This window comes from Micropterus dolomieu, linkage group LG20, assembly GCF_021292245.1.
Source record: "Micropterus dolomieu isolate WLL.071019.BEF.003 ecotype Adirondacks linkage group LG20, ASM2129224v1, whole genome shotgun sequence".
Classification (NCBI taxonomy): Eukaryota; Metazoa; Chordata; class Actinopteri; order Centrarchiformes; family Centrarchidae; genus Micropterus; species Micropterus dolomieu.
Window position 1 is genome coordinate 20,658,506 of NC_060169.1, and position 14,503 is coordinate 20,673,008.

The 14,503-nt window shown below is 38.3% G+C and overlaps 3 protein-coding genes across 7 annotated transcripts; 2 read left to right on the forward strand and 1 right to left on the reverse strand.

Moving 5' to 3' along the window:
* Positions 1–781: 781 nt before the first annotated feature.
* LOC123958998 lies at positions 782–3,934 on the reverse strand. 2 transcript variants are annotated; one of them, XM_046032824.1, is made up of 5 exons: positions 3,857–3,934; positions 2,912–2,988; positions 1,627–1,791; positions 1,333–1,464; positions 782–1,138 (listed from the first exon to the last, which is right to left on the reverse strand). In XM_046032824.1, exons 2-5 carry the CDS (start codon positions 2,985–2,987, stop codon positions 1,002–1,004), a joined length of 510 nt encoding a protein of 169 aa, XP_045888780.1. In that variant the 5' UTR covers position 2,988; positions 3,857–3,934; the 3' UTR covers positions 782–1,001. The 2 variants fall into 2 exon arrangements, with proteins under 2 accessions (XP_045888780.1, XP_045888781.1); XM_046032825.1 differs by lacking the exon at positions 3,857–3,934 and adding an exon at positions 3,722–3,743.
* A 34-nt stretch (positions 3,935–3,968) lies between these two features.
* Positions 3,969–6,578, forward strand: emc8 (ER membrane protein complex subunit 8). Of its 3 annotated transcripts, none has more exons than XM_046032820.1 (6): positions 3,969–4,147; positions 4,263–4,463; positions 4,933–5,009; positions 5,131–5,200; positions 5,727–5,821; positions 5,935–6,578. In XM_046032820.1, the coding sequence occupies exons 1-6, from the start codon at positions 4,124–4,126 to the stop codon at positions 6,092–6,094; spliced, it is 627 nt and encodes a 208-aa protein (XP_045888776.1). In that variant the 5' UTR covers positions 3,969–4,123; the 3' UTR covers positions 6,095–6,578. The 3 variants fall into 3 exon arrangements, with proteins under 3 accessions (XP_045888776.1, XP_045888778.1, XP_045888777.1); XM_046032822.1 differs by having other exon boundaries at positions 4,308–4,463; XM_046032821.1 differs by having other exon boundaries at positions 3,970–4,463.
* A 3,605-nt stretch (positions 6,579–10,183) lies between these two features.
* gins2 (GINS complex subunit 2) lies at positions 10,184–14,501 on the forward strand. 2 transcript variants are annotated; one of them, XM_046032797.1, is made up of 6 exons: positions 10,184–10,372; positions 10,448–10,622; positions 10,913–11,027; positions 12,352–12,451; positions 12,594–12,720; positions 13,409–14,501. In XM_046032797.1, the coding sequence occupies exons 2-6, from the start codon at positions 10,533–10,535 to the stop codon at positions 13,535–13,537; spliced, it is 561 nt and encodes a 186-aa protein (XP_045888753.1). In that variant the 5' UTR covers positions 10,184–10,372; positions 10,448–10,532; the 3' UTR covers positions 13,538–14,501. The 2 variants fall into 2 exon arrangements, with proteins under 2 accessions (XP_045888753.1, XP_045888754.1); XM_046032798.1 differs by having other exon boundaries at positions 10,201–10,271.
* Positions 14,502–14,503: the final 2 nt, after the last annotated feature.

Here is a 14,503-nt window from a genome sequence, read left to right on the forward strand (position 1 = left end):
CCTGCACAAGGCTGGGATGGGCTACAGGACAATAGGCAAGCAGCTTGGTGAGAAGGCAACAACTGTTGGCGCAATTATAGGAAAATGGAATGGAAAGTTCAAGACGACGGTTAATCTCCCTCCGTCTGGGGCTCCTTGCAAGATCTCACCTCGTGGGGCATCTCTGATCATGAGGAAGGTGAGGGATCAACCCAGAACTACACGGCAGGACCTGGTCAATGACCTTAAGAGAGCTGGGACCACAGTCTCAAAGAAAACCGTTAGTAACACACTACGCCGTCATGGATTAAAATCCTGCAGCACACACAAGGTCCCCTTGCTCAAGCCAAAATTAGCGTATCAAATACTTGTTCTCCCCACTGTATAAATGTGAGGGGAACATGACCTCCTGCTACCCACCTTTTTTTTTTTTTTTCAAACCACCTTCAAGTGACATGGTCAGCTTCTACAAGTGTCAAGGATTAAAATTTTTTCACTTGAGGGCTAGTGTAAAGTATCCCTGGCCACTTATTTTTTTTAAAAATGACCCAGTCACACAAACTCATAACCTGACCAATTAAACACACTGGCAAATAACTGTTTTTAGAAATGGCAGTCTTATTTGCTGATGCAGTGGTTTGTGGTTGTGTTCATTGACATTTTCTCCTTATTTTCAAAGACTACACCACCAAATGTTCTATAAACCAGCGTAACAATTAACAAAATGTATATTAAAATCACCTCATGGAATTCAAGGTCTAGTCCTTCTCACCATTGATATGAAACACTCAATTTAAAAGTATTTAGGCAGGACTCATTTAATGCAGTTGAAATGGAGAAGTTTTTATCATTTTAACCATTTTTATTATTTCTATAATACATAATGACCTTAAGAGGAAGAGGGCTTCCAAAATGCACAGACTGAGGTATGTGGACAATTGATAAATACAGAAATATAGGTATTGTATCTTTGAGTTGGTCTACTGTTATCTTCAAGTATGTGTTATGGTCCTCTGGGTCCTTTACTTTTTCCACTGCTTGTTTTCGTAGTCCCACTTGGATGCGAAGCCCTCCACTGGATTCATTCTCATGTCCAACGCCCTCTGCAGCTCCTTCTGTTTGTACTCTGCCTCAAATGTGTGTGGGACAGGGCCATACACTGCAAAGACACAATACCAAATGTGTCAGGTAATGGGCTTAATCAGACTGGTCAAAAAACAGTGTAATATAGTTGTTAATTGCATTCCTCTCAGTTTGAATTGCCTATATTTGGAAGAGAGCCATCACTACATCAAAATATCTTTGCAGGCACATCAATGCCAATTTTACCATTATACTTTTTGAATAACATACCATACTTTCTCTGCCAGAGCACAACCAGGCCAGTGAGGCCGATTAAGAAGAAAACCCCTCCAACGACAGACTTCCACTCTGCCGATCCCTGGTTCATCTCAGCAAAGCTCTGTTTGAAGCTGATACGGTACACTGAAAATTGGAAACAAAATTACATTACGTAATTACATTACATTCATTAAGCTGATGCTTTTGTCCATATATACAATATGTGCATATAACAAAAACAGTCTGACCAATAGATATGAACATTAGAGCATCTCAAAAGCATAGTGAAGTGCAGTTAAACCCTACATGCAATCTTCTCCTCATTAGAAAGTGCAGCCCAGGAACCCATCTCCTTCTCCTTCAGGGACTTCTGCTCCGGACTCAGGTTCTGCACATAGCAGATTTCTGGGAGGGGATTCTCCCGCCTGTCAAAGTAGGCAGGGAGAGTGTATTCCTCTACCTTAGCAACACCTGCAGGGGACAACACAGAAGGACTCATCAAATCAAGTTTTAACACCTAATGCCTTCACTGATCTCAAGCTCATCTAAAATGTCTTCTAAGACCATGAGAGAAAGCACTGTGTTGACAGCATTGCACTGCTGTGGTCGCTGTTATTTCAGTATTGCTCCATGTCACCTGCAGTATTCCTTTAGCTTCAACTCTGAATCTTGTCAAAATATTGTGAAATTACAATATTGGCTAAAATGTAAATCAAATATAGATGAACATGATAAAAATCAGCAAAACCCCTTTGTTGAAATTACTCTGTAACCTGAAACAACACTGGAGGTTAGTTATGGTTTCATTACTTAATGACAGTTGACAAAGCAACAACAGCTTGCTTAGATCTGGTTAAGGATGTGTTAACCCATGAAATCAGCTGGGGTGGTGTTTCACTGTAATGAAAACTAAAAACACTCTCAGCCCTCCATGTCACATCCTGTTTGTGATGTAGTACTTCATACACACACACACACACACCATTCAGTCTGTCACTTGATAGTTCTACATATATTTAAAAATGTACATGCCATCACTGAATATATGTTTGAAGTACAGCTAAAAGTCTGTAATTTCAGTACATTGGCACAAGAAATGTGTGTGCGTGCCTGCATGTCAAGTTACAGGGCGGCAATTCTTTGATCCAACTTAAAGTGCCAGATGTACACAGCTACAGTGTCAGGTAGTGGTGCGATGGGAAGAGAGATCCGCGGGTCCTTTGCACCAGCCAGACTCACATATTGTTTGTATGTATATGTTTATATACAAACGAATTAACATGAACACTTAAATGTGGTGAGGAAAACATTTTCATTGAATTCTAGCCCCTCTTTGAGCAAATTTACTGAAGGACTTTGCTTTACTGCATTTTAAGATTTTGCATTCTGAAATAAACAAACCTTATTTGATAGGTCACGGGAGATTTCTTTCAGAACAATGCATGCCCTTTTTTAAAAACTCTGTGGCTCTTATGTAATCAATGTAGGAGTATCTAAAGTAAAAACGATGGTATGGAGGCACAAACTCAATCTATTGTTATCCCCCTGCCAAAAATAAAAAATACTCCATGTAATTTCAAGTAATGCTTACCATGTCCTCCGCGTACACAGACAGATGTGGAAATGGCACGTTTGCCAAGAAGGCTAAGGGCTCTGGTGGCCAGCATTCTGTGAAAAATGTGGTGTGAGAGATATTAACAAATTCAAAACACACATTTAAACACATGGGCATGTTTACACATCCTCCGTATAAAATTATTTTGATCTTTCTTTTTAACGTTACCGTGAAAAACGAGCCTGTTTGTTCAGGGGACCACATTTATATGAATGCATTTATTAAGAATGAATATATCATAATCTGGCCATAGCTGGTGTTCGGGTAAATTACTCCAAGGACAAAGAAGTGGTCGCGAGTTTAACGTCATAACACGATTTCCGGTATTTAACAGTTGTTTTAAATACTTCGTGGCATTATTTACGTTTAAACCAAGTCACCCAGCTCGCATAAAATTCACTAACTACTTGTTTAGATGTATGTTACGCTGACTTAACGTTACTTGTTATGAGTTCATGTGTGTACACCTAGGGTCTAGCGTTAGCTAACGTTACACCGCTTTGCTAAGCTATTGTTAGCGTTAGCTGAATGCACAAGGTCATCGCGCCCGGGGAAAATAATCACATGAATACCAATTTCTTTGAGACAATACATCACATTTCAATACGTTCCCACTGACTCACACTGAATTTATATAAGCCGATGGCAGACCACTGTATCATCTACTTTCTACGCAACACATCCGCCTACACGAATCTGACGCTAACCTTAGAATAGATGCTAATGACAACTAGCCCGGTTAGCTCCGGTCCGCTCTGACAAAGTCACTTATAGTGAATTGCTTACCTCGGTTAAAATAGTTAATTTATCGAGGACAATTAATTACACTTTTAACGTGTGTAATGTTAAATTGTAAGTAAGCGGTCAAATGCGACGTATTTCTACATGGTTAGAAAGAAGCTATTGATAAAAAAATACTACCTTTCCCTTGCTCCCGTCCGCCGATAGTCTGAAAGGAAGTGTGATGGTGAACGGAAAGACGTAAGTTACGTGCATAAAGTAGTTTCACGACATTGTCTTTCTGATTTACGGCACCACCGGTGCTGTAGAAACGAGTGGAAGGTGGAAGATTAGCTCTTGTGGCTAGATGTCGTGACACTGAGTAATTCATATAGCACTAAAAAGACTGATGTGTTTTTGCTGCTTGCTACGCTTACATGTACGCGTTAGGCATAGCGTTAACCACATATGCTGGCAGTGGTGGCTGCTGAGGTAGATATCTACTTTTCTCCGTGCATTAACTTGTATGTAACGTTAGCTAACGGTAACAGCAGTCCCTTCTCATCTGTCTGTCAAACGATTCTGTCTCATAAACATGCCTATTCAGCTGACAAGTCAAGCTTACTGTAAAATGGTTTTACATGCTGCCAAGTATCCTCACTGCGCCGTGAATGGATTGTTGGTGGCAGAAAAAACGAAGGAGAAAAAGAAAGACAGCCACAGTGAACCAGTGTTGTGTGTGGACTGTGTGCCGCTGTTTCACGGTACTCTAGCTCTGGCACCAATGCTAGAAGTAGCTTTAACATTGGTAAGTAGCCGTTAAGTAAAATATTCATTCATTTGCTAGTTTGTTGGGCACACTTCGCTTAAACTCTTATAAATTACAGGAGTTTTGCTTTAACTTCGTGGTCATTTGGTAGGCTGTAGATGGTGCTGCTGTTTAACTGTACTGCTTTACACAAACAAGTGTTTTTAATATTGTGTTACCCCTATAAATATCAATGAGGGTTGACTAAATATTAGAATAACTTCTCAGAATGACGAAATACACTTCAACAGCACCACAAACAACATCTTTCAAAAGTATACAACATGATTAGGTTGAATTAACAGCCCTCCAAAGCAATTTCAATAAAACCTAAACATTATAACCTTTATTAACATAGGGTTTATTTCAAAGCAATTTAAGATGACATATGTTGAAAATAAATTTAACCTGAAATCTGCTGTCCTTCTGCACTTTCATGTTGGCTCCACGACTCCTGTTCCCATCTCAGATTGATACTTGGTGTAAAGAAAATAATTATGTGATTGCTGGATATTATCAAGCCAATGAACGCACAAAGGATTCAAGGTAAGAGACAACAAAATGCACACTAACACCCAGGTTGTTTCAGTACAACAACCAGTTCTAAGCCATGCCCCTGACTACTCGGGACTCTGATACACTACATTTTTGGGCCTCTCTCTTGCAGACCCAACCAAGTTGCAGAAAAAGTGGCTGCTAGGATTTCTGAGAACTTCTGCGAAGCAGCAATTGTTATGGTAATAGTAAAATCATTCATGCTGGTGTTAATGGACTATACCGGTGGTTTTACATGTTTCCGTCCATTTACCCCAAATTATATAAATACTTAACTGCTGACTTTTTTCAATCATGTTCATCCTACTTTCAAGGCAGCCACTGGTTTTAGTTCAATATAATTTCAAAATCGATTAGCTCCACTTTCTGAGATTTATATATTTAGCTGTAGACCATTGTTGAATTTAAAATTTAACATTGTGTGCATACATTCAAACATTTGTTTGGTATGTTCTTGCATTAGGTAGGCTGCAAACATTATATATTAATATTGTACAGACAAAGTTAATACTGCCTGGAATGTGGTAGAAACATAACAAATATAAAATGCTATACTATGCTTTAAAATGGTTAGAAGAATTAGTAGTGAATTCCGCTAAAACATGCAAAACCCTGGTCTGATCCTGTAAAGCTATACATAACAGCTCACAGAGTCATAGCTGACAGTAATTGTCATTTTCTGATTTTTTTGTTTGTTTGTTTACTCAGGTGGACAACAGTAGATTAACCATTAGCTGTTTTGAGCCCATTGTGCTCATCTATGATCATCATGAAAACAAGTGGAAAAACAGAGAAGTAACTTTGTAAGTGTCTCTGTGCACCTCAGCCACAGCTGTGTCATACAAGCTCCCTGTGTTTCTTACTAACTTACACTATTTAGGTGTCACTTACCAAACTGTTTTTGTCCATCTTCCAGTGACTGTTTTGAGGACTGGAGCGAAGCACAGAAGATTACATCTGCTCTGTTAGAGGGAAGGTCCTACGAGAACTTGATTGACTTTGACAACCACTTGGATGATCTCAGGAACGACTGGACCAACCCTGTGATCAACAAGTCCATCCTGGATCTGTGCTAAGACCCTCAGTCAGGAGTACCCTGGACACACATGCAAATAATGCTGCCATTTCAGCATGCTTGATCTAATTGTCGTGTAGCACAGGAGTACAAAAATGCTGAACTTGTAGTCTTTGTTCCTTCAAAGGGCTCCCGTACTGACGGGAGTTTGGGGGGCACTGACTAGTCAGGCCAAAATCTCTTAAGGGTAAGCGCCATATGTGCACTGTTGGCATGTGTCTGCCTTTACAAGGTGGTACTGAGGTGATTTTGTTTTTGAATGCAACTTAATTGTTTTTTTTTTGTTTGTTTTTTTTGCAATGGTTTGTGTTTATTCATAGATGTGTGCTTAAAGTTAAATTCTATTCTCGAGTATTTGATCTATTTTTTTTGTCTTAAATTTTACAGCCAGTAGCCATATACGAGAGCAATTTCTAAATAATGAACAATGTTAGATGATGATTGTACTACTGAGATATGATATAAAAATATGTTCTTTTATTAAATTTCTAGTTTTGTTTTAAGCCCTGAAACAAAATTCACACGTAGAACAGAAGTTCTTTGGAACACATAGATGGCATTGAACAAGAGAGACGGGAATCTCAAAGGTTTGATCTCATTGGACTGTCACATGCCAACTCAAGTCTGTCTGTAGATTCACCAGTAATGACAATGGGATGATTGACTCAAGAGCTTTGACTTTTAAATAATTGATGCTTACATTTCGGCGATGCATGTCTCCTGTCATTGTCACTGGTGAACTTCAGAAGGTCATTCTGGATGATACACATGTCGGCATGGTGGCTTTTGATTGTTGCAATGGAAGATTTATTCAGAAATACAATGCACTGAATCAGATCGCAGGAATGTGTTAATTTAGTTTAATGTTGGATATGTATTTTAAGAATTAGGTAATAGTATTTATTATACTTAAATAATAATAATAATGTGAGGATGCAGAACCACCTTTTGTATTTGAGATTAGAATTAATTATTTCTAATTATTGTAAGCTAATCACTTAAATAATTGTGTGGACATCATCACATTTTTTACAGAAATTTTATGAACTGAATGTACAATGAAACCGACTTTTGAAATGATCAAAGTCTTCGTCCGACTCATCATTTAGTAAATTATTTTGCTAGATGTCTTATACTGTTGCCATGACAGTTTAGAAAAGGTTGATTAAAAATGTGAAAACTATCACAAAAAAATGCGGCAGCTTCAGGGCTCCTGCATTTCTTTGGTTTAGTTTTGCATACCTTAACAAGTGCCATTCAAGGGTTGTATTAATGGCTTTGCTGCTATATCAGGAACACGTGTGTCAGGGGGTGGTGCAGTGGTTAGCACTGTCGCCTCAAAGCAAGAAGGTTGTGGTTTCAAACCCACTTGCCCCAGCCTTTCTGTGTGGAGTTTGCATGTTCTCCCCGTGTCTGCTTGGGTTCTCTCCGGGTGCTCCGGTTTCGTCCCACCGTCCAAAGACATGCAGGCTAGGTTGTCTGGTGAGCTTAAATTGTCCTGAGGTGTGAGCATGAGTGGTTGTTTGTCTATGTGTGGCCCTGCGGTGCGACCTGTCCAGCCGATGTCAGCTGGGATTGGCTCCAGCCCCCCGCGACCCTGTACGCAGGATAAGCGGTTGACGATGGATCGAAATTAAACATGTATGTAACTAACACAGCGAAGTATAAATACAGAATATATGGGTGGTGATGGGGCAGTGGATAAGATACATGCTTTTGGTGTGACACATCCACCAATGTGTCCCTGAGGAAGACACTAGACAAAACACGAGACACAAGACCCCTAGATGCTCCAGAGGTGTGTGACCTCTGACATATATTGCACTTGTAAGTCGCTTTGGATAAAAGCCTCAGTGAAATGAATAAAAAAGTATGACTATGAGTGGCAATAGTTAGTCCTTTTATTAATCCCAGTGGGAAATTGCATCATTATTGCAGCCAAGTCACAGCAATAGCATATACCTGAACCATCCCTAAATAATGAAGTTTACCAATAAATCATATTTCCTGGTCTAAAACTGTTATAGATTTCCTGCCATGTCCATATAAGGAAGTGATGATTCACAATTCATGTTGTTAAAATAACTTGGAAGCTTTGCTGACCTTTGCTCACTTACCCTTAATGTTTTCTCTTTGCTTGCCTTCTGTGTTTTAAATTGATCATATGTAGCACCCGCTCTAATCTTTCACTTTGCCCTGAAAACTTTCCCGTCTTTCAGACCTGCTTCATTATTTTATTTATTATATTTATTTCCCAAATTAAAAAAAATCACTCTGATGATCTTATCATGAGTAGTGGCATGCAGTAGGCTTTCTGCATGCCCTGCAAACATACTTTTTTGGCTCATACAGCAAGCTGTTCAATTGTCCACTCATGACTACGCATAAAGAACTGGCACAAAGTGTTGTTCTCAGTTTCAGCCACTGCTTATACTTTGTGCTACTAACCTCTCAGAGAAATGTAGTTATTAGGCCATAAGCCAAAGGCAGGTTTATTTGTATAGCACATTTCAACAACAAGGTCATTCAAAGTGCATTACATAAAAGCAGCATAGGGCAATATAAAGACATTTTGAGAAATTAAAGAGTTCAGTAGAAAATAAAAACACTAAAACAGGATAGTAACAAATACAGTGCAGTGTAAGATAACCAAAAGCCTTAAATTTGATTTGATAAAAGGCAAAGAGAAAAGTCTTTATCCTTAATTTTAAAACTCTAAGTGTAGCCGTTTTATGGGAGTTTGTTCTACATGGTGCATATTTAGTTTTACTCTGGGGACAGAAAGCAGACCCGTTCCAGACCACCTGAGTCTGGATAGTTCATAACGTAGCAGAAGATCAGAAATATATTGTGGCCCTGACCCATTCAGTGCTTCATAAACCAACCAGTAATATTTTAAAATAAATGATTTGACAGACAGGAAGCCAGTATAAAGACTTAAGAACTGAAGTGATGTGATCCACTGTTTTGGTCTCATTGAGGACACAAGCGTACTAATTAGCTGCTGTTCTCTCAGATAAGTCAAGTGCTGGTAATAAAAGTATCAAGTGCTAAGGCTCCAAATAATGATATTTTAATTATTGATTAATCTACAGAATATTTTCCCAATTAATTTTGTTCCATAAAACATCACAAAATAGTGACAAATGCCCGACATATTTCCTGTAGCCCAAGGTAGTGTTATCAAATGTCTTGTTTTATCCAACCAACAGTCCAAAACCCAAAGACATTACATGACAAGAAAAAGCAGTAAACACTTACATTTGCGATACTAGAACTGTTTACTTCCAAATGATTGTGGGATATAATTCATTAGTTTCTGATTCATTTTCTGTCAATGGACTAATGAGTCAACCTGCTACTTGTTTCAGCAGTAAATTAGTAACTTTGGGATTTATATTAAAAGGCATTGTGCCTGTATTTTGCACAGCTATAAGATTGTGTCATTTAATCCACAACTTCATCTGTATTCTCACATACTGTATACGTGTAATTCCTTTAAAATTAAACCTCATTGATCATCAGGGTCATGACATTTCAATACATCACATTATAAAATATACATTTTAAACCAGATGATACAGTATGATGTATCAATATCCATGTCCATCCATGCTACTTTATACTTAAACTTCAGCACATTTTGGAGGGAAATATTGTACTTTTTACTCAACTATATATCTTATATACAACCAACAACTAGTTACACTGAATAGAAAGAATTCCCATTCAAAACATATAGTCAGTTTATAAAAAGCATTTTACAGATTAAACTTGTGTAGTATACTGTTTGCTTATAATACTTTTGTACCTTTAGTAAAGTAAAATTGTGAATGCAGGACTTTGTAATAGAGTAAATTTATTTTAAGTGTGTGGTAACATCTAAGGATCACAAGTGTTTAATAAATGCCTTCTGCTAGCTGACTTTGTAAAACCATATCAAAGGCAAACTTGCATGAATAACAAATACTGCAAACAATATTAAAACAGCTCTGACTGGTGCAGAAATGCCAGATGGAACTCTTTACATTCATGTTTAGCGCATCGTGGCGTCTTTATAAGTCGGTGAATACTGCCATCTAGTAGCGCTTTGCCACAACTGTTGCTGTCACATGACCCACTACTTCCTTCCGGGGCAGACAAAACGAAAAAAATAAGGATTGGTCAGTGTCGTCATGGTCAGTAAACGGCCTTGAAACTACAAGTTCTCTAATGTTTCAGATATGCCAAGTAGGGGATAACACACAAAGACGCCGAAGTTTTTAAAGTGAACAAAACGGTAAAAAGTGCTCGCGGAGCGGTGTGACGTCGTCATTCGATGACCGGCTTGTCTCATCCTACGTATTCCTTGTAGGTTCATGCAGCCGGCAGCGCGGGAACCATCAGCGGCTTAGATGTGAGGGTAAAGTTTGGAAATAAAATAATCTAGCTGAACAATTATGGATCCCTCGGAGGTAGAGTTCCTTGCCGAGAAAGAGATGGTGACTATAATACCAAATTTCAGTCTAGACAAGATCTATCTGATCGGGGTAAGTGAGTTACTTTATTTGTCAAGACGTTGTTTAACACGGTCAAACATCAGCTCAATAGTTAATGTTAGCATATGCCAAACCTTCACGTTACAGTGCGATGATGAATTGTGATACATTCAGGTTTTCGCATGTAACGTTACTGTATGGGCCAGTAACGTTAGCCTTAATGTACGTTAAGGTCAATAAGTCAAATCACCAGCTGTAATCAGCGCTAATGTTACATGCTTTTGAAGGTAGGAGTCGGGTGGCTCTGAGTGTGAACACGGTGTGGGTTTTTCTGTCCTCAGGGTGACCTGGGCCCCTTCAACCCTGGACTGCCAGTTGATGTTCCTGTGTGGCTGGCCCTTAACCTGAAACAGAGACAGAAATGTAGAATTGTTCCTCCTGCATGGATGGATGTTGGTAAGATATACAGTACACACGGTCTGTGACATATTTTCAAGTGGCCAGGATAGGTGAATAATTTTAAGGTCAGAGGACTGCTGTTAAATGGCTGGCTTTATACTAGGGATGAAATGGTATGAAAATTTCATATCACGATTATAGTGACCAAAATAATCACGGTTATCAGTATTATCACGGTATTGTAAAAATGTGCTGAAAAAGATTAAAATGTACTGATACACAAACTGGAACCATTTCAACAAGTTTTATGTTGAAAACTACAAATACAGTTGCCATTTTGTTTGCATAAAAAATAAAATAACAGCAAATACCTTTTTTAAACAAATGAAAATCTAAGTGTGCATTATCAAGATTTTATATTTTATATTATATAGGTAATACAATGTTCCCCGTGGACAATTGCATGAAAACAAATAAGTCTTAGGAGACAGTGATAGTAACTGCAATGAGCCAAACAACTGACGTAAATACAGAGGAGTCTGTAGCGTTTCTAGATATGCTGGTTGGTTGACTAAACTGCGTAATGTGTTATCATGTGCAGTGGACATATAGACTCTGCTAAACTCTGCTAGACTAAAATACGACCGGACTTCAGAGTGACTGAAAAATCTCCGCAGCGTTATCTTCCGCCGTGTTGTCATTGACCCAAACCCATGTTTGATTCTGCGCATGCGCGCCTGCTTCTGGGAGACGCTGGACAGTGTTTACCGGTTATCATGGAAATTAAAATGTGTATGGTAATAATAACCGTCGAGAATTTTACCATGGTTTACCGTTAAACCGGTAATCGTTTCATCCATACTTTATACTATATTTTTCTTATTGTCAACAAAGATCACAAAAGACAAAAAACAACACATTAGTTCAGACTTCCTTACACTTTCTTCCTACTGAAAATATTAAGTACAAATTTACAGTTTCATTTTTTAAAAAAGGCTATCTTTTTTGCATATATTATTTAAACAGAAGTAAATAGGGCATTTGTTGCAAACTATTTACAGCAGCTGGACAGTGTATGCGATACTGACTCCAAATAAACTGTTCAAATCATCATAAAGCAAGTCACAAAGGTGGGGCTCATTGGTGTGTTTTTAATAGTGTTTGGACAACAGGTGCTGAGGAATAAGATATCGGGCCTTGTCTGTGCAGGATATACTTGTTTGTAGAATCAGTTCATTGCTCGAAGAAAAATAATGTGATTGTAAATCACTCGTCCTTGTTGATCACAAAAACTGAAAAACTTTTACACATGATGCTGAAAATACCTGGACCTGGAACTTCATTTAGTGTTCTTGACTTGCCTGCTGTTATTAATGTGCAGAGAAACTGGAGGAGATGCGAGAGCTTGAGAGGAAAGAGGAAGCCTTTACGTCTGTTCCCAGTCCTTACTACATGGAGCTGACCAAACTGCTACTGAACTAGTGAGTCATAGAAAGTAAAGTAATCACGTTGCAGAAGTTGTGCGTTATTGTGCTTGTGGTGTTTAGAGTAATTAGTTTGTGTAAATGCTCTCTTTTTGTCTGCGTATGTTACCTTTTTAAATGACAGTTTGTGTGTCTGTAGTGCGTCTGACAACATTCCTAAAGCCGATGAGATCCGCACGCTGGTCAAAGACATCTGGGACACGCGTATTGCCAAACTCCGCCTCTCTGCTGACCGCTTCATAAACCAGCTGGAGGCTCACGCCAAGGTAAAACTGATGAGGACGAATCATAGACTGAGCATTTAGTTTCCACAAACCGCTAATAGGACATTATAGAGCTGAAACAATTAGTCAAATAATTGATTAGTCGAGTAATTAATCCAAAGGTAATTGATCTTCTTAAATGTAGATATTTGCTGGTTTTCTTACTCCACTGTGATGGTAAAGTAGATGTGCTTTGGACTTGGACTGTAGGTCCAATAAACATCAATATGAAGGTGTTACCATGGGACTGTGAAAAGGGCATTTTCTTTTACTATTTTCTAACGACTGACTGAATATCTGCAAAAAATAATCAGCAGATGAATCAACAATAAAATAAATGGTTTGCTGCAATGGTAGGATATTGTCAACTTAGCTGCATACATGTACAGTCTCATTTTAAATGGCCACTCAGGTGAAACCTCTGAAGATTCATCAGGTAAACTTGAACCTTAGAGCACCTTGATCGTTTCCTAATCAACAGGATTAACTGTCTTGGTCACAGTGTCTTGCAAAAAATAATTGGGATTATCTCTTTATCCTCTCACCTTGTGGCCCTACTGCTTTCTTGTTATATTAAGATCCAGCAGATATGAGCACAAGTGTTCACAGCTGTCATTAGAGGAAGAATGTTATTTTTACTTGTTTGAAACTGAGCCTCATGTCTCACTCTTCCCCCCCCTACCCCCTGTAGCTCGACAACCTGACTCTGATGGAGATCAACACCATACGATCGTTCCTTCTTGACTCTCTCAACTGCATGTACAAACTACGTTCCAATATGCAGCCTGGTTCGAGTAAGACCCAGTTCATGGACTATTGATCCACAACATTAGGGCCTGCTGAACAGGTTTGGATCTTATCCCAATAATTTGGGAAGAGTAGGGCTAAAGCCTTGGACTTCATTACTCAAAAGACTGTTTTCTCAGAAATTGAGTCCGCAAGATTGATGTGAATGGTGGATTGAAGCAAACGGAGTTTTACTCAGCCTTTTTAAGGGGCTTTTGTTTTTGTTTTTTTAGGGAGACATGCGGTGATCTGTACATATTAAAAGCATGTAGGCTTTATATGTTCCTGCTGTTGGAAACGTGCATATTTAATTTAGGATGCTCACTTCACTGTAGTTTAAAATTGCAAAAATTGTTTGTCTCAATCAGTTACAAAATAAATGTATTTGTGTGTATGTCTAGGATATACAACTGTACTTTTTTATTTTATTTTTTCCTCCCCTCTTTAATTTTACATTTTAAATAATTGTGTCAAATAATCATTATTATGTTGGTAGCCCATTTGTGTAATACTTCCTCTGCATATTTTACAGCGTTCTATATGTAGTGTTTTGCAGAGGTTCGCCTGCAAAATTCTAGTAGAAGCCTTACAGTAAACATGAGAATGCTTGTTATATAGCTGAAACTTAAGACAACAATTTTTATAAATAATTCATTGATAGACTGAAGCAAAACTGGTGATTGGTGAGCTGTCAGTTTCAGCTTCTCATTTTTATGTGTAAACTAAACTGGAATTCTTTGGGTTTTGATCTGTTGACCGGAGCAAACATTTATATAAATCAATGTAGGCTCTCTTTCACTTTTTTTATTTTATTTTTTTTACATTTTATAGAGAAATTAATCAAAAATAATGTGAATAATGAAGATAACTGACAGTTATTTTTCCAGCAACACCTGTTTGGGTCAATTTTAGGATGACGGAAATGGCGACCTAGTAGTATAAGATTCCAAGTGTATCATAAAGGGCAGTCTGCTGTATTAATAAAAATACAGAAACAATA